The sequence below is a fragment of the Leguminivora glycinivorella genome, chromosome 11 (genome assembly GCF_023078275.1).
Source record: "Leguminivora glycinivorella isolate SPB_JAAS2020 chromosome 11, LegGlyc_1.1, whole genome shotgun sequence".
Classification (NCBI taxonomy): Eukaryota; Metazoa; Arthropoda; class Insecta; order Lepidoptera; family Tortricidae; genus Leguminivora; species Leguminivora glycinivorella.
The window spans coordinates 5,398,791-5,423,477 of record NC_062981.1 but is presented as its reverse complement, the minus strand read 5'-3'; the positions used below and the strand labels follow the sequence as shown (position 1 = coordinate 5,423,477).

At 39.4% G+C, this 24,687-nt stretch overlaps 1 protein-coding gene across 6 annotated transcripts; it reads right to left on the bottom strand.

Moving 5' to 3' along the window:
- LOC125231482 (graves disease carrier protein-like) lies at positions 1-23,783 on the bottom strand. Of its 6 annotated transcripts, none has more exons than XM_048136966.1 (9): positions 23,649-23,783; positions 23,216-23,456; positions 22,290-22,516; positions 7,188-7,376; positions 6,889-7,045; positions 5,918-6,059; positions 3,430-3,432; positions 1,578-1,757; positions 1-939 (listed from the first exon to the last, which is right to left on the bottom strand). In XM_048136966.1, the coding sequence occupies exons 2-8, from the start codon at positions 23,277-23,279 to the stop codon at positions 1,580-1,582; spliced, it is 960 nt and encodes a 319-aa protein (XP_047992923.1). In that variant the 5' UTR covers positions 23,280-23,456; positions 23,649-23,783; the 3' UTR covers positions 1-939; positions 1,578-1,579. The 6 variants fall into 6 exon arrangements, with proteins under 6 accessions (XP_047992923.1, XP_047992924.1, XP_047992922.1 ...); XM_048136967.1 differs by lacking the exon at positions 23,649-23,783 and adding an exon at positions 5,521-5,609 and having other exon boundaries at positions 6,007-6,059; positions 23,216-23,625; XM_048136965.1 differs by lacking the exon at positions 23,649-23,783 and having other exon boundaries at positions 23,216-23,624.
- Between the last annotated feature and the right edge of the window lie 904 nt (positions 23,784-24,687).

The window sequence follows — 24,687 nt, the reverse complement described above, 5'->3', positions numbered from 1 at the left end:
ATATAAGCAGAAACATTTTAAGTCGAATTGACGTCTTTTGCTTAGCCTAAGTAAGTAATGTCTGTACTTTACAAAACTTTCTTAACCCTTGTTTTCTTTAATTTTATGCTAAGTTTAGTATGTATAGGCTAGATTAAACAGAAATGCTAATCTTAGCCTATATTTTAACAATATTTTGCTGGTTCAGTCTCAATCTTACAAAATGACAAACCCACTGATATTTCTATTGATAATTCTTCAGAAGGCATGACAATTTAACTTTTTTCGCCTCTTCGACGCCATGTTACAACTGAAATTGAAACCTTGTGGTCTGACGGATATATAGGTACCTACATCACATCATTGGTCTCGAAAAGGTAAAAGTCAAAGAAAAATAGGAAAGCGAGCATGAAAACTTTCTTACGAGTGCCAGATCAAAATGAAAAATTAACGAACAGAAACATTAGAGGTTGTCTCCGGTTATTTCACGCTTGACAGTGGCGCCGCTCTAGCGGGTAATGGAACAAATTATCTGACATCTGTCAAATAATATGTCGCAGAAGAGTTCACATTTTCTCCACCTAGTAGATGGGGCGTCAGTGCAAGCGACGAGCGGGCAGTGTAGCGTCGAGCATCTAATGCGATGTGATTTGAGCGGCGTGCTGCATTTGTGTCGGATGTACCGCGGCCGCTGATCGATCCAGACACGTTGAGATAGCGACTTAGCGACCATGGGTATGAGCGAGAACGTAGGTATATTGGGTCAATCAAATCTTGTCACTAAAGAAAGGAGCGAAATTTAAAATTCAAATTTTCTATTAAACTATAATAAACCTTCGCCCCTACATTTTACAAATTTGCCGCTCGTTTTAGTGACAAGATTTTCTTGACTGTCTATAATTGCTCATCCGCAATGCCATTTACGAACCATGGTCGCTCCTCAGTTTGTTTCTAACTCACCTGTAGAAAATTAAAATACTATCAGTGACTGTATTTAACAATAGCATCACAAGTAGGTATTATAATTATTTTGAACCAAATGTTTACCTGTTGAACTTATTACCAATTTGAGCATTCCATGGGATGTTCCGTATAAACGCATTGTATTTCGTTTGCGTTTTTTTTGGCGTGTAAAGCTGGCAATACTAGATACACTACATACCTCTTACATCACCCAGTTTTCAGAAATACTGCGATTGTACGGGACAACGGTTGACTCTTTCATGGAATGCTCTATTGATAGTAGCATACTTTGATTGACATTTGTTTGTTTACGTAGACGTACGTTTAGAAGAAGACCCTTTCCGTGGTCCTTGGCGTTCAAAACGTTAACACATTAACTGCCAGACAAAAAATGGTGCAGTACGCCAGAAACGGGTCAGCGGATTTTCCGACATCTGAGCAAAGTTCACGTGTGCCCATCAGGGGCCCGTTTCTCGAAAGGTACAATAAGCCTTATATTACAAGGGCGCGAACTGTCAAATCGTATGGGTTGTCATGGAAACACACTTGTAATACAAGGCTTGTACTTTTCGAGAAACGGGCCCCAGGCGGGTTCTTGGTTGCGGAAGTGTTAAATAAAACAGTCGTCAACTCACCGTTACGCGACCTTCATGCCAGTATCGAGTTGGAGCAGCTGCTTCATCAGCTCATAAGTGGAGAAGGAGGTGGCGACCATGGGTATGGCGCGGATGTAGTTGACGCTCATCCCGCGGTACAGCCCCTTCGAGATGCCATTCTCGCGGTAGATCAGCGTCAGAGTTCGGACCATGCCGGTGCTGGGAAATGACACACGTATAAATAAATTACTGATGTGCCGACTGAAAGTTTCCAAAATTCTGAAATTTTCACATAAGAAACTTTCCATAATTTGTATGGATGGAATCTTTCCAAGTCATAAATTTAAATTTCCTTTATTTTTCGTGAAAGTTTCGTCAATTTTTCAAGAAATTTAAGATTTTTTTGGAAAGTTTCCGCAACTTGCACATCACTAAAATAAATGATACGTATTCTTGCTTAGTTGTGAAGCCATTTTGAAGCTTTAAATTGCATGAACATTCGCCATCGGATATATCTGAACGACCGAGGCGCGCAAAAAGTTCTGAGCATGCCTTATCGCCTTGACGATAGAGACGTGTTCAGATATTTGTGAGCACCTTGACCGCTCCAATAGGAGACTACGATTCTTTGAAGCTCACACTCAAAAGAACTATCGCAAATGAAAACATATCAAAAACAATACAAAATATTTTTAAACTGAAATGATCAGGCATCGAACCTGTGTGCGTAGCCGAATGCACAAACGCTCACGAAACGCTTACAATAATCTCCTTAGTAGCTATCTATCTCTATCGCTCTTACGTATTGGCGCGAGAGAGCCAGACTACATTTCTGCGGCGTTTCGATGGCGTTTCGTTTCGCAGAAATGCCATTCGGCTACGTGGCCTGAACTCATTAATAAGCTAAGTTCACAATGCCGGCAACAGATAGTCTTAAAATTCATAATCTGGAAAAATCATAATCTTATGATAAGATCGAGTGCACGGATTTCCATAGAATTTCGCAACTGTCCACACACAGTCTTATTTTTTAAGATTATGAATTTTTTCAGATTGATCTGACAGATTGCGAATAATTTGAATTTTAAGAATGTGTGTGGCAAGGTACTCGATCTGAATTTATAAGATTATGATATTTTAAGATTATGAAATTTAAGACTGTCTGTTGCCGGCCTTAAACTGATCAATATCAACTCCGTGGAAAACTCGTTCACGGTCATTTTCAAGACGTAAGGGCGAAATGCAATTACAACGACTCATTTGTTTTCAGTTCTAATTCTAATTTATCAGAACTCAAAATCCACTGAAAATAGAAGCGTCGTGGCAATTAGAATATGGACTAGACGATTCAGAATCACCGTCAAACCGATAATGATAACAAATATTGGGTCAAGATCAGTTGATGTTAACATTTGGTTAGTTTGCCTTGAAACATAAAACATTAGTATTGTAAATGGAAAAATAGTAAAACAAATCGTCACTACTTTGAAAAAATCTTGTATTTCACACTGCTACTTAAAGTTAAAACGCAGTGATTCCATAATTATACATCCCAGGTTCGAATCCGGGCTTGTGCCAATGAGTTTTTCGGAACTTATGTGCGATATGCCATTTGATAATTAAGTCGCTTTTCGGAGAAGGAAAACGTCGTGAGAAAATCGGATCTAATCCCAATAAGGCCTAGTTATCCTTCGGGTTGGAAGGTCAGATGGTAGTCACTTTCGTAAAACTAGTGCCTAAAATCTTGGGATTAGTTATCATCGCTGATCCCAGGCTCCCCTAAGTCGTGGCAAGTGGCGGGATAATGATGATTTGTGTTTTCATTGACAGACGAAGATACGTGTTTTTCAAAGTAGTGACGAAATATAAAATAAAATCAAGTGTGACCCACCTTCTGTTTTGTTGCCAACACCATGTGCAAGTCATGCAATCATACATAAAATATGTCATTAATACATTTCACCACTACCACCAAGTTCTAAAGAACATAAAGATACATATGCAATATATTAGGCTTAGCGCTTAGGATATAGGTACGTCATGTGTGGTACAGTCAACCAATTGGAACCCTAGGCCACTGTAGAACTATGTCATAGTGACGTTATAAATCAGATTGTAAGAAATCTCTCAGTGCTTGTCATTTTGACATAGGTGTAGAGTGGCCTAGGGTTTCAATTGGTTGATTATACTATACATAATACGGTAAATTGTCAACTTTGTACAGAACCAACCAATTAGAACCCTAGGCTACTGTAGAACATTTGCACAGTAAAGTAAACGCCAATGTGATTTCTATGGCAAATAGGACACGGAGTCAATAAGACAGGGTTCTAGAGTGGCCTAGAATTCAAATTAGTTGACCGTACATACTAAAAAAAAACATTGTATATTGATAAACAGAATTCATTTTAGTATAACGTGGCCAGTAAAAGAAGTTTTATGTAAAAATTAACATTGTTAATAAGTAAAGGAATTTTTAGTACAGGATGGCCACTGTCCAGTTATTGGACGTAATTTTCCTTATGCTGTCCACTGAAATGACTGGAATAGGCATAGATAGATATGTGAGTGTGTTTAGTAAACCATCCCACTTTGTCGGTTACCATTAAGGCGAGATTTATAGCAATCGACAAAGTGGGACGTTTTCCCGTGCACACTCACACATAATTTTGTTCCGTCTTGAACATATTGACAATTTTGCAATATACTAGAAATTGATACTAGATAATAAATAGAAGTTATTAGAATCGCATACACAGGTAAATTAAGGTTAATTGTATTCCCTTAACCAACTGTTTGGCAATGTAATATAGGTATATTAGTCACTAATGTAATGTGTTAGTTACAGTGTGTTTAATAATGTATATCATAGGTTAACAATGAAGAAATAGGCCGCATTATAGAGTATTTGCGTCCTTGCGTTGGTCTGTGGCTAAGAGTAAGCCCATTTATAATTAAAAGAAAAAAATCAAAGGCATTCAAACTTACAGACAGCTGTCAATATTATTTAAAATATTTTAAGCGGGTTACTTACATTTAATTACATAAAAATAATGCTCGATCCATTTTCGAGGCTCTTTCTTTATGAATAACGACCCTTAAAGGTGGAAACCCATTACACCATATCATGCTATGACCGTGCTATGAACGTGTCAGGCACGGAATGTAACGCGACACGGATGGCTATGCCCACTACAACGTGTCCACATCATTTCATATCCGGGCATAACGAGTTAAGTGACCGTAGTGTCCGCGTATCATCCCCGTAGCATAGACGAGTATAGTGACCGTAGTGTCCGCGTATCATCCCCGTAGCATAGGCGAGTATAGTGACTGAAAGAAGTATGACAACGCGTGTATAACGTGCTTCAAACGGTCACCATACGCTGTTATACCCCGTTTAACCGCCTGCACGCACCGTTCTATCACCGTTGCGTGCCATTCACGGAGCGTTTCGACACCGGCAAAATATCCTCGCCGACAATATTTGACGGTCCGTGCATGGCACTCTACGGGTATGATCGGTGATGGAACGGGCTAGTATGCATAGCCTCATACTTTGTAATACAAAGAATATTTTTTTGTCTGACACGTTCATAGCACGGTCATAGCATGATATGGTGTAATGGGTTTCCACCTTAACTCGTCGGATGCGATAGTGTGCGCGAGAGCCCGGCGCGCTGCCACTCAATGACAGGCGTGAATAACCCGCTTAACACGTTCGTGGACACGTATGCTATAGCATACGCGTAGTCTTTTGTTTCTTTTGGCCTATGACAGATGACGTCACTAGCCGTCCGTGAATGTGTTAAAATATTTTAAATATGTTTGAGTCTCTCGGGAATTTAACATATGGTCCAGCTTTACCACTAGCATCTAGCCGAGAGCTGTCACATGAAACTCTATGGACGTTGCTGCCAGTCGCGCTATTAGTGGCCGAGCCGTCAGTACCAGGCTGCCTGAGATCAGTTAGCGGGCTTACCCAAACTGCGCAGTGGCCGGGTCCATGCAGGCCAGCTGCATGCGTCGCCGCGTCACGTCGAGCGGGTACGACACGCTCTGCGCCACCGCTCCAGCTCAACCACTAGTATCTAGCCGAGAGCTGGGCAGCAACCAAAGGCGGCGTATTACGTGGCCGAGTCAGTACCAGGCTGCCTGAGATTGAAGAGCAGTCTTACCCAAACTGCGCGGTGGCCGGGTCCATACAGGCCAGCTGCATGCGCCGCCGCGTGACGTCGAGCGGGTACACGCACTGAGCACCGTCCCGGCTTAACCACGGCTGTTACGGGCGGAAACGAAACCTATGGATGTTGCTGCCAGTCGCGCTATTACGTGGCCGAGTCAGTACCAGGCTGCCTGAGATTGAAGAGCAGTCTTACCCAAACTGCGCGGTGGCGGGGTCCATGCAGGCCAGCTGCATGCGTCGCCGCGTGACGTCGAGCGGGTACGACACGCTCTGCGCGACCGCGCCGGCCAGCCCGCCGCAGAGCAGCTTGCCGGGCACTGTTAGTACCAGGCCGCCTGAAAACAAACACCACAAATCAATAATTTTATTTTTTATTTTATTTTATTTATTGTTCAGTCGTGTAAAATAGCGATAATAATAGCGATTACGATATTATTGCGGAAAAGAGGAAGTTAGAAACGAGTGGCGATAAATTAAAACATGATCGAAGGGATTTTTTTTTCAATCGACTGGGTTAAGTTTTTTCTCACATTTGCACCAAGCGCGGATCCAGGGGATAGGGGAGGGTGATAACCCCCCTGGAACTTAAATTGGTCATACAAATGGATCATGTCCCAAGAGTAGATACTTCAAGCTAGAACTAAATTGACTCAAAACAGTACAATCTGAAGTCAACACAATGGCGCACAGCGCACTGTCACAAAAGGTTCTCATGTAGGTACTCCGCCTCATTGATATCGACACACTTTCTTTCGTCAGCGTTCTCTTACCAGTGTTCCTCTCACACTTGCGGCACAGCGACGTGGGTAGATACTTCATGCAGAAGAACTTCAGAAACTTGAAGCAGTAAAATCTGAAGTCGGCGCAACGGCTAACAACGCACAACGCACCGTTAAAAAGGGCTATCATGTATACTCCGCCCCAGTCACTGATAATGACACACTTTCTTTCGTCGACGTTCAATTACTAGTGATCCTCTCCCACTTGCGGCACAGCGACGTGGGTAGATAGTAGATATACTTCATGCAGAAGAAGTTTATTGACTCGAAGCAGTAAAATCTGAAGTTGGTGCAACGGCTAACAGCGCATTGTTACAAAGGGCTCTCATGTACTCCGCCTCAGTCATTGATAGCGACACACTTTCTTTCGTCAATGTTTAGTTACCAGTGTTCCTCTCACACTTGCGGCACAGCGACGTGGGCAGATACTTCATGCAGAAGAACTTGAGCGACTCGAAACAGTAGAAACTGAAGCCGGCGTAAGGGACCATCCCGCACAGCGTCGGCACGAAGCCGCGGTATAGCGCGCGGATACCGCCCTCCTGCAAGATACAACCACGTGAATATAGAAAAGAGTAGGCGAAGCTGGTAACCTAACCACAAAATTAAAATTCTGAAAAAATCCCCGACTTCGAGGACCAATTTTCATGAAACGTGGTTCGTATCGGGTGTGACGTCACTCACCGTGCGCAGCATGGTGGTGGCGGCGTGCGCGATGCCCGTGTAGCGGTGCTCGCCCGTCACTTGGAAGGCGAGCCTGGCTCGTATCGTGTCGAGGGGGTAGGTGAGCGTGACGGCGGTCACGCCGGCGCCCGCGCCCGCCACGAATTTGTCACCGTGCTGGATCATCGGAATGCTTAGGCCACTTAGGTACTGAAATAGAAAATGAACACGGTCATAAGACTAGAAAGAGAAGTAAATCAATAAAGAGGGGACTCAGTGTAAGGCTTGAGTGTACGCTCATATTGGGCGTGGGGCGGGGCGTGCCGCGTGTATGTCAAACAATTGAACCTCATACAAGTGTCCTGTCCTGAGTCGACGCCCCGCCGACCGAGCTCTTAGAAAAAGAACTCCATATAATCTACAGCGGCGGTATGTTGTAACTTCAAGTCAAGAGACGCGTTCGAGTAAAAATTATTTCTCCGTCGCTTGGAAATTACATTTGAAATCCTAAGCTGATATTCATATTTTTTTTACTGGTCACGCTCATATCGTACATATATGTATTGTAGTATGACGACTAACCACAGCTGCACAATAACTTATGCAAATGTACGTCAGTGTCTAATAAAACAAGTCAATCCTACAAGATAGTAATATGAAAATTAAAGATTTGCATATTCATTCACTCATCATTAATAAGTAAAACGTTAATCCGTTAAAAAACGACAAAGAAATCTCAATTAACATCTTTATGTATGAGCATTATATCTGCTTATTATGCGGGTTTTGCCAAATCGGAGATGTCAGCAAAGGTGTCAGTGGGTCAGACTCGAGGTACTTGAGATTTAGAGGCGCGCGAACGAAAATCGCGCGTTTGGCATTCTTTACGAATTACCGCGTTAACGAGAAAAACCGGTATATTAAGTATTTATTTGGTAAAGGCATTAACAACTGATTGCAAGTACTTATTACAACTCGTACAATGTACTATCAGCTGCAAAAGTGCATGGAGAAATTATAAATCAATTCATTGATAAATTCGCCATGCACTTTTGCAACTGATTGTGCATATTAGTCTCTATGTATGTTTATTTAAACCAAAGGTACAAGGTACGACATTCAATCTAGAAATCGCTGACAAAATCAAGGGTGAAAGGGCTTTGATCCGCAATTTCGGAGTTGGTATTGGTACCACTGTAAGTACAGTGGATATACTTAACCATACGAGTATATGACGACCATATAACTTTATCGCCAGTCGATTGATTTATAGGCTACCTAATCTACCGAGGTGCAACTAACTGTCTACTTTACCAATTACAAGTGAGAGTGCTGACATTAACGGCATTCGCCAACGGCGCACGAGACTCTTGTCTCGCGACCAGTGACGTCACGCAGGAATTCAACCAACGGTATATGATAGCTGTCATAGCTGCCTCGGTGGGCCTCGTCCAGTTGTAATGACCAAAAGCGTAAGTAAACCGGTTCTAGAGGTATTAAGGACTTTTTGAGGATTCGGAGCTAAGCGTTTGATCTGTTTAATGTTTAATCCTTGGTTATAAAAGATATAGATTTTAATCGCCAGGTTTTGTAGTAAAATTCCTATAACCTTAATAATGAACATTATTAAATATTACAACTATTTAAAAGTAAATGAATTCTATTGCTCGTTTAAAACGAGAACCAATTTAGATGAAAACGAGTATGGAGACAATTTGTGGACTGATCACTGTCATCCTTCCATGGACTCGAATCCGCGTATAAAATCCAGTTTGTTATAATTATTATCGTCGCCAACATAAAGGTGATAAAAAGGTTAATTGCTACTTAACATAAAAAACTAAAGTCACACACGACACGTTCAATTATGAGTACAAACTGCATAAGTACAACAAAGGCCGCCATTTATTTACTTTTGTGCAGCTAATTGTTGTTGCAAATAGTTTTGTTGTTATGGCATGATAATATGTTTATTATATTATTACGATGAATATATGGGAAAGAAGATATACTGAATAACTTTTACTACAGGATCACGAAATTACAAAAAAAAATGCATTGGAAGTCTTTAACATTTTCTAAGGGAGAGAAAACATTTTTCTCTACTTATTTCTGAGTTGGTTCCATTACTAAGTACATGGTAAAAAATACTTAGTATCATCATCATCCCAGTGCCCACCACATATAGTGAAAGCGAGGGTACTAAATAAACATCGTAAATAGACAATAATCCGTCATCCAACAACAAAACAAAATATACAATCTAGCAAGGTCATGGTGTTAGGTTCAGTGAACTGCGAAATCGCGAACGTTGTCAAGTGACCTGGTTGTCGTTTTCTCCTATATCTCGTTATTGGAAATATTTGTACAGCATTAGTTCCATGTTCGATATTATTTTCTCTTGGATTTATAAGTTTTGTAATTATTACTAGAGTTCGTAGGAGGAGGAATCCGTTAGCGGCGACAACTCTCAATGCAAATTCATTTATTATATTACGATATTCGTCGTATCTGATTGTGATTGTTGTGTCTACTGAATTGTAAGCAACCTCACCAACCCGCAATGTAACTAAAATGCATGCAAGTTCGCGTGCCGTCTAAATGAGTTTTTACTTTAGGGCACAATTTAGTCAAATAATTATGGCCATGAGAGACATAGATTTTATATCAGCGTTACGAAGTAGGTAGGTATTTAGAAACTAGAACACTAACGAATTAAGTCCCTAGACAGTTGTTGTAAATAGAATGAGAAATCAATATTGATTCCCAATTGCCTGAAATTACAATATAAGCGTCTGATTTAATTCAATATATAATTGTAACTAATTAAACATTACACACATCATATGGTAATACATATGTATTAAATACCTACCTACCGAAGTAATTTTAACCTCACCGAAGAAGTAGGTGAATTGGGCAACCGAAACGAATTGGAATATAAAAAACAAAGTTTATATGCATAATTTACACATTCCTGTCTTCCACTGTATACAATTTCACAGAGACGAAGCTCGTGGTCGAATTGTACAAATGTACAGAATTGTACAGTCAGTCGCGTTTAGTTACATTGCGGGAATAATATTATCTGAAAATTACTAACTATAACATTAAGTAAGAGCATACAAGCATTTCAAAAATAGTATGTTTGTTTATGTAAATTGTAAAAGAGAGAGAAACAGACCAACCGTTTTCTGTGGTGCGTAGACTACGTATATCTAAGGAAATCGGAAGCTATTTTGAAGGAGAACTTTGGACGGAACTCCACCTGACGTTTCTTGGCAATGCCATCGTGATGTATGTCTTGCATAACAAAATATTTTTAAACGCGAGTACACGATTATAGATAACGCTATCCACAATAATCTCTTTGTGTACCAATGTTTTCCAAAAAGAACTTTATCTCTTGTAATAGAGTTTGGAATCCAAAGCGATGCTTGGGATTAAAATGAACACGAGTTGGGTATAACAATGGAATAACGTATTGCATAGTCGGGTGAACTGCGATTATCATTATGATTGCGAGCTCAAGGATAGCATTAGCAATATCTTATAAAGAGTTTGCATAATTTGAAACTTTGTAACTTAACGTGTGGGGACGAGGGTCGGTTTTCTAGCGTTTTTTGAACGTGATGTACCTACGCCTTTAATACTAAGTATTAAGTCTGGAGGCCGTGGAGGCAAAGCGTGACAAAAGAACGTCTGTCATTAGAAGAAATTGTGAATTGAGGATGTGACGGCATAGACTGAGACTAAAAATAGTTTCCCCTAAATGTGAATTAGAAATGAATTTTAATTTTACATCAGGTATGATGTAGGATGTATAGGACTCATAAGGCAAACACGCGTTTGTGTTATTGGTGAGTCTGAGTACTGATGGTTAATTAAGGAGCTCTAATATGGAAACTATTAAGTGGGATTGGGCTTGACATGTCTGCCGCATGCACTTGGAAAAGCGGGCGAAAAATATTGCTAAGTGGGACCCATGTAACACCATAGATAGACAGTAGAAGCCGACCGAAAAGAGATGGCGGGACGACATAAACGCATTCTACGAGTATCCTAAATGGTGGGAAAATGCCGATGACAGGGTCGAGCGGGGAAAATGAGGGGACGTCTTTGACCACCAGTTGGACACTAAAGGCTTATTAAAAAAATGAATCTGAAGCACATCGATCTAAAGTTGCTGTAACATAATGAACATAGTCCGTCAAGAGAGAGCTATTTGCCTTAAGTATAATATGACGTAAAACACGCCAAATTATAAGGGAAATGGCTCACCTGTTCGACCTCTGATAATGAGTGCATTCGCCGCCCTAACAAGAAAAGGGGCCTTCCACGGAACGACACATAATGGTATAATTGCGTATTGCGCAGTGTCGCGTGCTCATCGGCGATGGACATCGACGCTTTCATTTCATATCGCTTTCGATTCGCCAAGTTGGGGGCTTGGGGCGAGCGCCGTCCAACGAAATAGTCACCATAAAACGGTGGGGCGGTACGGTCACGAACCTTTGATACTTATAACAATAATATTATATAATTTAGATTCCATATCTCGGCACACTGGCGTCTGCTTGGATTTTGAGTTCGCCCCTCGAGATTTCAGAGATCGCGATTGATTGTAAAAGCCAGTAAGTATTTTGTTTTCAGTTAGTTAGCCAGCGGTTACTGGAGTTGAGTTTTTTTTTAGACTTTTTAAGTTCATCCATCCATACCATACTAATTTACGAATTTAAATAAGTAATGGAAAGAATTCCTTCCGTTGCTCTTCTCGCTTAAGCCGCAAAACTAATTTAGATGAATATATTTAGATTGAAGCCGGAAAAAACATAATAGGTCCAGATGATATCGTATCCACAAGCTGCCATAAAATAAAATGAAGTTCTAACAAGTATTACGAGTATCTAAACGTGAATACTATTAGTAGGTATCTAGGTGTCTGTCTCGTTGTCAAATACGTGCCTTAAATGCAAAACACGCGTAACGCAACTAAGAACCTCTGAGCCTACAGCCAGGGGCGGCTCACTCCGCGATCCTATCGCCGCGCTACAAGTACATGCCGGCGGCCGCGAGTTCGCGGCCTAATCAGGGGTGGCGCGCGTTCTCACGGAACGCACGTTCGCACTTTCTAATGTTACTTTTAGTCGCGAGTTTTTTTTAAAGGTTCATATGGGATATCCGCGTGTGGAATGGCTAATAATGCTTAGTTAAATAGATATCATGAATAAAATAAATACCATAGGACATTTTTAAACAAATCTACTACTGATTAACTCCCCCAAAAAGATTCAATAAGGCTTGTGATGTTGGAACTCAAACAAAAATATATAAATACCATATATATTTATACCTAGAAAGTACCCAAGACTTGAATATAATAGTATAACATTTTATCTGAGTATTAATTCGTTTTAGTCCTTAGGTAACCCTATCGCCGGGCGCCGCGCACGTGTGGCTCGTTTCTTTGTTAGAATTTTGTAGGCATTTAAAAAGGCGGCATGTCGTGAACATCAAAGCAGTGGGCCTTCTGTACTTGTACTATTATATATTCTGTGCTACAGCTTACTTTACTGCGCAAATAGCAAAGAGCCTAATTCTAGTATTCTCCAATAAAATTCAAGGAAAATATTTCGAATACTTGGAATTACTCGCCAGTCAAAATTGTCCCCCTGTACCTTAGTTGATATTACTCACCAGTCGAATTCGCCCCCTAAAAAAAACCGTATAGAAGCTATTACTTAGTAGACTAATCCTAGGTATACAAGGGCTTGGTATGTGTTTAGTGTAAGTGGTTAGGGACTTATCAGCAAAGTGACAAGTACCTATCAGTCTACAAATTAGTGTTCGTTACAAATTTTACAAAAAAACTTCACATGACAAGAATGCAGTTCACACTTCATACCACTCATAATTAAATAATGACAAGTGTTTGTAGGTAAAAATGTGAACACACAATACAGATACTTATATAAAATAAAGTAAGAATAATTTTTAAGAAAAAAAAACCGCCGCCTTTGGGGTTCTGGTGAAAGCTACTGTTTGCGAATGTTGGATTATGTAGAAATGTGTAGGTATTTTTTTAAACTGCTTTTAATGCTTTAATTATTTGATGGCAACAAAAATCAATATACGTATACCGTTAAGGTTTGAGGAGTTTCCTCAATTCCTCATGAATCCGATTATAAGAAATCGAAGCTTGACAAAATTTGACTTGAAAAGTCAATATGCTTAACAAATATTTTAACTAAATAAATGTTACTGTTCTGAACTTAAATGCATGCTGTTCTTATAAAAATACCAAAGTCACTATAAGTGTGCCGTTCAGATTTGAGGAGTTCGGTTCTGACCATCATCTGCAGTTCCACTGCACCAAATGTTACTATTCTGGACGTAAGTGCATGCTGTTCTTATAAAAATACCAAAGTCACTATAAGCGTGCCGTTCAGATTTGAGGAGTTCCGTTCTCACCATCATCAGGAGTTCCACTGCACCAAATGTCACTGTTCTGGACGTAAGTGCATGCTGTTCTTATAAAAATACCAAAGTCACTATGAGCGTGCCGTTCAGATTTGAGGAGTTCCGTTCTGACCATCATCAGCAGTTCCACTGCACCAAATGTCACTGTTCCGTACGTAAATGCATGCTGTTCCTTTAAAAACACAAAAATCGCCATATGTATGCCTTTCAGATTTGAGGAGTTCCCTCGATTTCTCCAGGATCCCATCATCAGAACTGGGTTCTGAGAAAAATGGGACCAATCTGTATGCATATACATTCAATAAAAATAAAAAAATTCAAAATCGGTCCAGTAACGACGGAGATATCGAGGAACAAACATAAAAAAAAATACAGACGAATAGAGAACCACCTTCTTTTGAGAGATTTGAGGCGGCGGTTAAAAATAGATTTTTTGGTATGCTATATAAGTACTCGTATGTCAAACAATATAAGTCAAACATTCTGTAATATTTATATAACTTTAGGCGTGGTAAATATTCTACCTGCGGGCACCTATAGAACTCGTAGAAATTCAAATGAAAATCTGTGATTCTGTGCTGTCCGCCTACAAGTGCATGTCACACATCGCGAATAAATTGAATAAATTTGTGATCATTGACAGGCACATCCAAGGACTTATTTTTTTGAATACGTCTAAGCTGCGTCTGCATGTTCAAAATGCTACAGAAACAATAATATATGTTCCTCTGGTGCGCAAATTGATTTAATAATCTGTTTTTAAATGCTATTCCATTATTAGGTACATTTTCTTCAATATGTCGCCTAAAGCCCGACATTGGCTGTATATTTACGCAAATTGTATTATACTGTTTGTTTTTGTCTCTATAAAAAAAAAGGAGATACAACACGAATACCATACCACCATACTTATAAAATCGCGCCGATATCAGGTGCGGTACCGGTCACACGCAATTCGCAATAACGGTCGCCCCCCGACCGTGACTGAATACGGCCGTCCGGTGTTTGAACACAACCTCGTATTTACACGCCAGATATATCAGAGCGCAAGAGGTGCTCGAAAATATCTGGATACACTCTAACGTCTTAGTAAGAGGCCAGGGTATGTAGCCAAATGCACAAATGCTAATCTCAGTCGCTCTTTCGTACGGGCCCGACAGAGCGACACTGTGTTTGTGTGTTTTGTTCGGCTTCTAGGGTCAACGATTGTCATTTTGGCTATGCTGTCTGTTCAGCTATTTGTGAGCACCTTGGCCGCTTCGATATATCTGATGGAAACTGCTTTAAGCTCAACTCTATTCTCTAAACAATGAAGTTTAAAGTGCAATGGCCATTTTCGGTTTATGATTTAGAATACCTGTTTGCACGAGCACTGGAGTATTATGATTTGAGCTTTGTGTTGTTGGCAACTAGGTGTAAATTGTAAACACAGGTCTAGCAGTACAAATAAGGATGTGTTGTTTTCTTACAGAGGTGTTACGAAAGGGTTAAACTGCGATGTTTAGCGATAAGTACCCAAATCAATGTTTTGTCGTCAAATTAAGTGTTGGTATTGCATACTGGGTACTTTGATTATTTCCGAATTAGCCAATCAGGAAATAGCTCATGTCTATGTAATAAAAGTATTTAATGAATTGTACACGTGTAGAAGTGTTGTTAATCACGTAGGTAACGTCAATACGGATAAGTGTGTCATACGGATTAGTGGTAAACATATTGAACTCTCAATAAACAACTTCAACATACACACACTAACACTTCCCCTTATGACACACTTAACCGTATTGACTTTACTTATAATGCGTTGAGTTATCGACATAATATCCGCAACTTCCATCCCTGTGTTTTTTCTAAACCATTGTTAAAATGCAGCCCGTTCGCGTCGGACACTATTGAACTGGGTAAAAGTAGACATCAAAATGATAGCTCTAATTAAAACTTCAAACTGTTCATAAGTTGCACGATTTCAAACAAGTAGCTCCGTAAATAACAATATGAGCATCAACTATGACCCAACGCCAGCTCGTCAAGGAATAACTTTCCTCCTCCCGAATTATCATTTGAACTTAGTTCGAATACTTAGTGAGAAGCGAACTCAAACTTATTTGATTATGACATAAATAGTTATAAGATAAGATAAGAAAAGCCTTTATTAACCAAATAATTACATTTTACAAATTACATATTATAATTCACATGTAATTTTTTCCCTAGATTATATTTTCTTCTGAAATATGTACTTTTAAATACATGTTGAAGATTGGTTTACTCTGTTGACGTTCTCATTTTCGGTACTTAGGGTTCCTGAAAAAGGTACGAAATCGTTAACGTCTAAAGTTAAAGAAAACGTAGACTGTACAGCATTGTTTTTTCCGGAGAATACTTCGCGGAAGTCAAGGTCTTTGGTGCAAAATATAGAAAGTAAGGTGCACGATGGGGACCTGAGAGGCGCAGTTCGCTTACTTTTGTCAGATTCATCACTAGCGCCTACCAATGAGGAAACTGTGACGTCTCTCCGCGAGAAGCATCCAGCACCTTCTAGACCACTCGTAGTGCCCCCTGCGCCAGAGGTTCCGGTTGATCCCATAACAGTGACAGTGCCAGAGGTAAAGGAGGCAATAGCGGGTTTTTATAATGGATCGGCGGCCGGGTTAGACGGTTTGCGTCCGCAACACTTAAAAGAGTTAACGTCTTGTACGTCGGGCAGCAACGGTCCTCGTCTACTAGAATCGTTGACGAAGTTGTGCAACTTTCTGTTAAGGGGCTCGCTTAACCCTATAATTTGTCCCTATATGTATGGCGCGTCACTGTGTGCCCTTGCGAAAAAGGATGGGGGTATCAGGCCCATTGCCGTGGGATGCACAATTCGACGCCTTGCAGCCAAGCTTTGCTGTCGGGCTGTTAGGGACCGAATGGCAACTTATTTTCGGCCTGTTCAGATAGGTTTTGGGACCGCGCGGGGATGTGAGGCAGCGATTCATGCCACTCGGGCATATGCACTCGCGAATGAAGGGTCAGATGCGGTTATTCTTAAAGTAGATATTAAGAATGCGTTCAACAGCGTTGAAAGAGACGTCATTCTAAATGAAGTAGCGAACCAGGTGCCCTCCCTCTTTCCATTTCTGCACCAATGCTATTCGACACCGAGCAACTTACTTTTTAATGGGACCACCATTTCGTCGCAGGTTGGTGCTCAGCAGGGTGATCCGTTAGGACCTCTTATATTTTGCTTGGCAATTCAGAAAGTTGTTTCTTCTCTGGATTCACCCCTAAATGTTTGGTACTTGGACGATGGGACTATTGGGGGTAGTCCAGAGACAGTGTTGAATGACCTTCATAAACTCGTGCCAGCGTTGAGGGAGATAGGTCTGGAGGTGAACCCTGCTAAGTGCGAGCTTTTTTGCTGCGACTCGTCTGTTGGTGTACGGACAGATTTTGAAGAGGTGTTGCCCGGCTTGCGGTACCTTCAGAAATCTTCTTTGTGCCTTTTAGGAGCGCCAATTTTTCCTGAGGGTGTCGGTGCTGCACTTGAAGATAAAAGGTTAGCGTTGGTGGGCCAAGGAACACCTGGGAAACTTGTCTGCGCATGTTGCGCTTATTCTGCTGCGGAACTGTTTTGCTGCACCGCGTATAATGTACATTCTAAGAACAGCTCCAACCTGGTTGTTTCAATCTGAAGTCGCAGCGTTAGACGAGACAATCAAGGGGGTGCTTGAATCCATCTTGAATGTACATTTGGATGAAACGCAGTGGTGTCAAGCAGCCCTTCCAGTCCGTCACGGTGGGTTGGGAATACGGCGCTGTAGAGAGTTGGGAGTGGTGGCATTTCTTGCTTCGGCTCACGGGACATTGGGTCTTGTTGCTCGGATCTTATCTAACAATGGTGACATTACCCAGGTACCGTTTGCTTCGGAGGCGTTAGCCAAGTGGACTACTTTCTACGGTGGCGGGGATCAGCCCGAAAATCCCATTGTGCAGAGGGGCTGGGACGACATGTTGTGCAAGAAGACTATTGCAAACATGCTAGAGGGAGCGGTGGGATCCAACTTGGCCCGCCTTAAAGCCGCTTCTAGGGTTGAGTCAGGGGCGTGGCTGCACGCATTACCTTCCCCGTCACTAGGCACGCTTTTGGACAATGACTCCTTAAGGATCGCGGTGGCCTTGCGTTTGGGGTGTAAGGTGTGCGAGGCGCATTGGTGCGTTTGCGGGGTCATAGTTGAGGAAGACGGTCACCATGGTCTCAGCTGCTTGAAGTGCGCGGGTCGTTTCTCGAGGCATCATGCTATCAATGATGCAATCCGCCGGGCTTTGGTGTCGGCCAACGTTCCTTGCGTTTTGGAACCTCCAGGGTTGTGCCGCACGGATGGAAAGAGGCCTGACGGTCTGACATTGGTTCCATGGCAGAAGGGTCGGTGTCTCTTATGGGACGCGACGTGCGTCAGCACGTTTGCGCCGTCCCACTTGAACCTTACGGTTAGGTCTGCAGGGTCAGCCGCGGAGTATGCGGCCAAAATGAAGCATGCCAAATACTCTGCCCTGGAACCAATGTACGACTTTGTGCCAGTCGCAGTCGAAACTGCGGGACCTTGGGCTCTGGAGGCGAAGGAGTTCATAAGGGATTTGGGCCGGCGGCTAAGGGACAAGGGATGTGACCCTCGGTCCGGATCGTACCTGGTCCAACAGATCTCATTGGCTATTCAGCGTGGTAAAGCTGCCGGTGTGATGGGGACATTTGAACCGGGTACGATTCGGGACGGTTTCATTTAGCTTAATATTATTATTTTATGTGTGACGAAGCCTGTTGCGGATATCATCATTGGTTTGTTTGACGAAGCATGTCGTTGATTTGGATTTGTGGCCACATGACGAAGCCTGCGTTGCGGATGAATTTTCGCATGGGAGTAGTGTTAAGTACTGTTTTATTTTAAGGTTGGAAGTGTATTTATTTATTTATGTAAAGAAGGTATGCCATGTATGTTGGCTATGTTAAAGTTATGTTACAATGTCATAATCATATGATAACCTTGTCCTGCTTCAAGTGTCACTTTTGACATAGATTTACGGCACGGAATTGACACTTAATGCCAATCTACAAATAATCGGTGCCAACAAGGCATTTTTTGTGGCGCCATCTATGTGTGGTGGAGTGTAAGCGCGTTCGTAGGCGGCCGCATTTTTAATGTATGGGATGGTATGATCTTGTTATATTTAATTTATGCCTATAGCAAATATTTTCTAAAGCAACAAAAATAAATAAATTCAATTGAAACGTTTTTCAAACCAGTTAATAGCAATTTCTTCTTCGGGACTTTTGAATTATTTAATTAGATATATTTTTTTATTTACAGATATACTAAGATAATAATACATGTTCTAATAATACTGTTGTGTTGTTACTTATTTAGTCTAATACCTTCTTGGCATAGGCCCCCTTCAGCTCTCTCCACCACATTATTTTCGGCTTACCCTCTCTCCTACTTATTATGACATAAGTAGTTTAAATACAAAACATAATTATATTAATTATGTACTACGTATATTTATATAATAGTTAAAATATTGCACTTCATTGACGCAATGCGACAGGTTTCACATTTGTGTAAACATAATGGAAAACTGTTATTGGAAGTAGATAATAACTTTATTAGCAATTGGTAATGTGATATTAGTCATAAGAAAAACTGCACTACTAGGGTAATTTCATTATAATCATAATTTGCAATTACTTAATTAATTCTCTAATAGATTTACCTATTGCAATAGTAAAAACCACGCAGATAGGTACGAATGTAGTTAATCAACTATTTAGTAAGGGAAACCTACGAGGCCTTACAACATTTTAAAGATTAATAATTAAATGAGTCATTTTTAGACCCTAATAATGGCAATAATCGATGATGTATATCGGAAATCCCTACAAGGACTTGGAACTACCCGTAACGATTTTAAACTGTGTTTGTACCTGATTTGAAAATAACAGCGAAAACTGGTTCGAATGAAAATAAAGGTCTTGAACATTTTTTGACATGTTAAATTATAGATTTTTCTCACAAGTTGAGTTGTAAATGTCTACAAATGTAGTGTGAAAAGGTTTTCCTTCGTATTTTTCCGGAAGCGTTCGTATTTGTCATACTACCACAAACTACTAAGAAGATACAGAAGATACTACCATACTACTCATACTACTTCAAACAGTGTCAGTACCTACGTCTTGTACTGAGACTGACTGAAATAGCATGACATGGCACGTTCGTACGTTTCCATAAAAATACGAAGGAAAACCTTTTCGCATTACATCTATAGCGTGTTCTAATCGTAATACAAGAAGATTTTAATCCAAGAGTCTGTAAGAAGTAACATTATGTTACCGATTTTGGAGTACGATATCGGTTAGGAATGTCAACAAGTAATGGTTCTTTGGCACTCGTTACGCTAATTATAGCGTTGAAGTTCATGGTTTTGCGATAGCGTTAAAAGTGCCAAGTAAATTATCTTTAGATATCTAAAGTGTTTAAGAGAGGATCAATCTATTGTTAAACTAGTCTACTCGTAGTAACGCTAAAATAAAAATATAATGTTCCTATTATGCTATACTGGCTTCTGGCTTTCAGTTTGCAAAACTTGCATATTCTGGTCATTTCTGTAAACGCCATTCCAATGGCAGGAATTCATCTTGTATAAATACTTTAAAGACAACTCCGGACATTATATACTTATAGGTTTACATACTATGCACTCAAATATATGAAAACAAGCCATAGGTATTATCCGTTTCTGTTTGCATCTGTATCCTGTTTACTCAATACAAACGGGAGATTATCTTTACGGACGCGACGCACACAACAATATTATCAGTACAGATAATGGAGATGAGAATACCGAAGATATTGCCATTAAAAAGGCCTTTTATAAGGAGATAATATTACTATGGTGCAGGAATTAAGTATGTATCTACATACTTAATTGTTACCTAGTGTTTGATCAGCGGGCCGATTTTTGAGACTCACGCGTTCGAATTCAGAAAATTGTCACTGAATATAATAAGCAAGTCACCGTTTTCAACCGGTATTTTAGTGACAAAATCCCGTATGCGAGATTCAAAAATCGCCCTCCAGGTTTCAATATTTAGAATGAATGAATCTGTTTCAGTTGATGCAAAAATGAATTTGTACAGTCAAGTGCCCAAATATGTATCGAAAAATCGTCCGGAAGTGTATTCTTCTACACTGCAAGGTACAGTCCTACAGTCAACTAGATACAGTTGCCATCAAAAATATCGGAAAACGCACTATAACGTCGACTTCTTGACCATAGAGACGTGTTCCGTCCATAGTTGTGAGAGCGTTGGCAGCTCCGATGTATGACGGCCACTGTACAGGTGTTATTCCTAACTAAAATTGTCTTTTTAGGGTTCCGTAGTCAACTAGGAACCCTTATAGTTTCGCCATGTCTGTCTGTCCGTCCGTCCGTCCGTCCGTCCGTCCGTCCGTCCGTCCGTCCGCGGATAATCTCAGTAACCGTTAGCACTAGAAAGCTGAAATTTGGTACCAATATGTATATCAATTACGCCGACAAAGTGCAAAAATAAAAAATGGAAAAAAATGTTTTATTAGGGTACCCCCCCTACATGTAAAGTGGGGGCTGATATTTTTTTTCGTTTCAACCCCAACGTGTGATATATTGTTGGATAGGTATTTAAAAATGAATATGGGTTTACTAAGATCATTTTGTGATAATATTAATATTTTCGGAAATAATCGCTCCTAAAGGAAAAAAAAAGTGCGTCCCCCCCCCTCTAACTTTTGAACCATATGTTTAAAAAATATGAAAAAAATCACAAATGTAGAACTTTATAAAGACTTTCTAGGAAAATTGTTTTGAACTTGATAGGTTCAGTAGTTTTTGATAAAAATACAGAAAACTACGGAACCCTACACTGAGCGTGGCCCGACACGCTCTTGGCCGGTTTTTTTTTTTTAGTGGTGGATGCATTGTCTATGCCAAGACAGACTTGCATATACCTCACCGGAAGTATTGACCATTAAACGTGTACAATTCAAGTTTATGTGTGGGTTATAGCTTAGGGTTATCAACTGTCTGGACTTTGTCTGGTTTGAAGCCAGCGCGTATTATTTTAAAGTTTAAGATTAATCCGAGCTTTAATGAAAATAACAAATTTGTTATTTTTATGATAGATTGATAAATGTCAGAGAGACTGTTTCCAAATTTTGTCAAGTCATCTTTTCTTCAAAATTTAAAAAGTGTTGTAGGTAACTGATAGATCAATAATCTTTATCTCACTCCTATAAATATTATTGTTTAACCAAACACATGAGGTCACCATAACATGACAGTTGAAGTTACAAAAAATAAATTATACCAAAGCTAGTTACATTTTGTTAAAGTTCATAACTTTGATAGTCCAGAATGACGGGACTACTACTAGGGGAGGGCAATGGAATACCCTAATAGGCTTAAAAAAGAACTTGGATACTATATTATATTTTTTTAATAGAAATGTCAAAACAGAGCAAAGGGGTTCTAAATGTTTCAAAATATTTTTGTAACTTTAAAAGTCTATTTGTTTAGGTTTTAGGATAATCTCAACTGTTTGGGAAAAATAAATACTGTGTAATATCTTACCTTCTTATAAATCTCGAAGCTCGTAAACTGTGTAGCAGCATACGGGAATATCCGGACCATTTGAGCTCCATTGCCCTTGTAGAGTGCCAGTAACGACTCCTGCTTGACAATCGCCACCAGGCCTCCGATGACTCCGTGGTGCTTGTAGTGGATGGACTGCGCTTGCAGCAGGATCTTGATGCGGTCTAGAGGTGCTACAGTTGTTTTGGCACACATACCCGCAACACCTGTAGGAATAGTTTTGGTGAGTTACTATTGTATGAACTCTTTTTGATTTAAAACAGAAAAAGATACAAATATAGTATGTTTTTGGACACTACATACATATAATCATAAAGGGATAGGCAGAGCACATGAACTACTCAAGTTTCAGTGCCACTCTTGGCAAAAAGGGCACACAAATATTATGAAAATATAGTATATTTCACTAGTATTTCACATTATTAATGTGTATTTTAACTATTTTATAATTTCAAATAAAATTAAATTTAGAAATTTTATGGCAATGTTAAAAAAATAAATAAAGAACTACTACTTTGTTTCAAGTCCCTTAGTTGTCTTATTAAAATAAATATATTGAATAGCAAAATTATGCAAGGTAATTTAAGAAAATCTGTGTATTAGTTAATAAGTCTACACATGTTAAATGAAAATATTAGTAATGCTAATGAAACAAGGATAAGATAAGGAGATTAATTATTAGATTAAAGATTAAAAGATATGCCTATAAAGTAAATCTAACTAGATTTTTTCTTATTGGAAAGTGCAATAAGTATGTACATATTTTAAAGTTAATAATTTTAATAGTGTTCCCTGGTAGGTGTTAGTCATGAAATATAGGGAAAATATACTGACTTTTTTGATTTGACTATTTTTAATCTAAAAGACAAAATGGAAACCAGATTAAATATATAAATCAAACTTACCTCCAGCCAACAAGTTCTTCATAATGAAGTCAAGATCATTTTTCTTCTCCATTGTTAGGGCCATGTTTAATTGTTATTCGTGTTTACGGTAACACTGTTACTTAAAATCCGTTTGTTTTGTTTACGATATTTTGCCGAATACGTGTCACGCCCCGCACTAATCCATGGTGTCCTCAAAATTCTTGGTTTAATTTATTAGCCGTCGCCACTGGTCATTTGGCACGAGCATCGGCACTTTCACCTGCAAGCAATCAGGTAATGAAGTATTCTTCCACAATATTCGTAATAACTTTCAACCCAAAATAACATTAAAATTCACTATGAACTTCGTTAAACTTTAACACATTAGTAACACCACTAATAAAGTAATTCAAAGCGGTTCAGACGATATCGAACTTAATAAAAACTGAATTGAATAACAAACGAAACATACATTCCCGTTAACGTCTTTCGGAGAAATAAAAAATATTACTTTTCTTGCTTGATTCCAATTATCGTAATTACGAACATCAAAATTCATCGCTCTTCTATTGGATGATAAACCACATTCCGATGAAATCGCTGCGAGGATAACCAATGGTAGAGAAGTATGCATTGTTTTTTAATGTGAAATAGAGAACATACCCGAGCTTGATGCATTGTCAAATGTGACAGCTGACAGCATATGTGGTGTTACACTCCGTTTTACGCAGTATCACAAAAAAAATAACAAATGATTTTGTATGTGAATTTCATTACTGATAAACAGCCTACTTTCCAGAATTAAAATTTAAGCTCTACAATAAAATAAAAGCATGGTATATGAATATACATATGTTCCAGTTATTTCACATTATGCATAACTATAGTTATTATCATTTAATTGCGTAGAATGGAGTAGAGTATTTTGAAACAGCAGTGACATCTATTACATTTCTCTGTTACTAGTGTTACTACGGAGCTGCTGTGCGGACACTAGACTAGTGATGGGTAGGACATCAATTTCAAATGAGTTTGTATGAGTACCTCATTTCCAAAAATGAGGTGTTACAATGTCTTACTTCAAATGAGGTGAGGTACTGATCTGTATATATATATAATTTCTAGCATCGGCTGTTTGACAAAATCCATCGGCAACAAAAACTAGTATGTGTAGTTGTGTACTAGGTAAATATCCTTTATACATACTAAATTTCATTAGTCATAATGAGTACTTGAACATTTAACAAGAGAAAATAGATAAAATTAAAAAATATTTCAAGGACTGTCATAGAGGCCTGCATAACAACTTAATTTGATGTTTTTATGGAACTGGGTCTAATTTTGCCATTGAATAATATTATTTACAGTTTGTTCCATTTAAATTACTGCTACAAATTACAGTGGTTTCATATTATTAACAGCTTAATAATAACATACTTTGATTAGCATAGTTACCATAAAACTGCATGTTTTAAAACAAACTAAAGTTCGTATTGTTTTATAATTAGTAC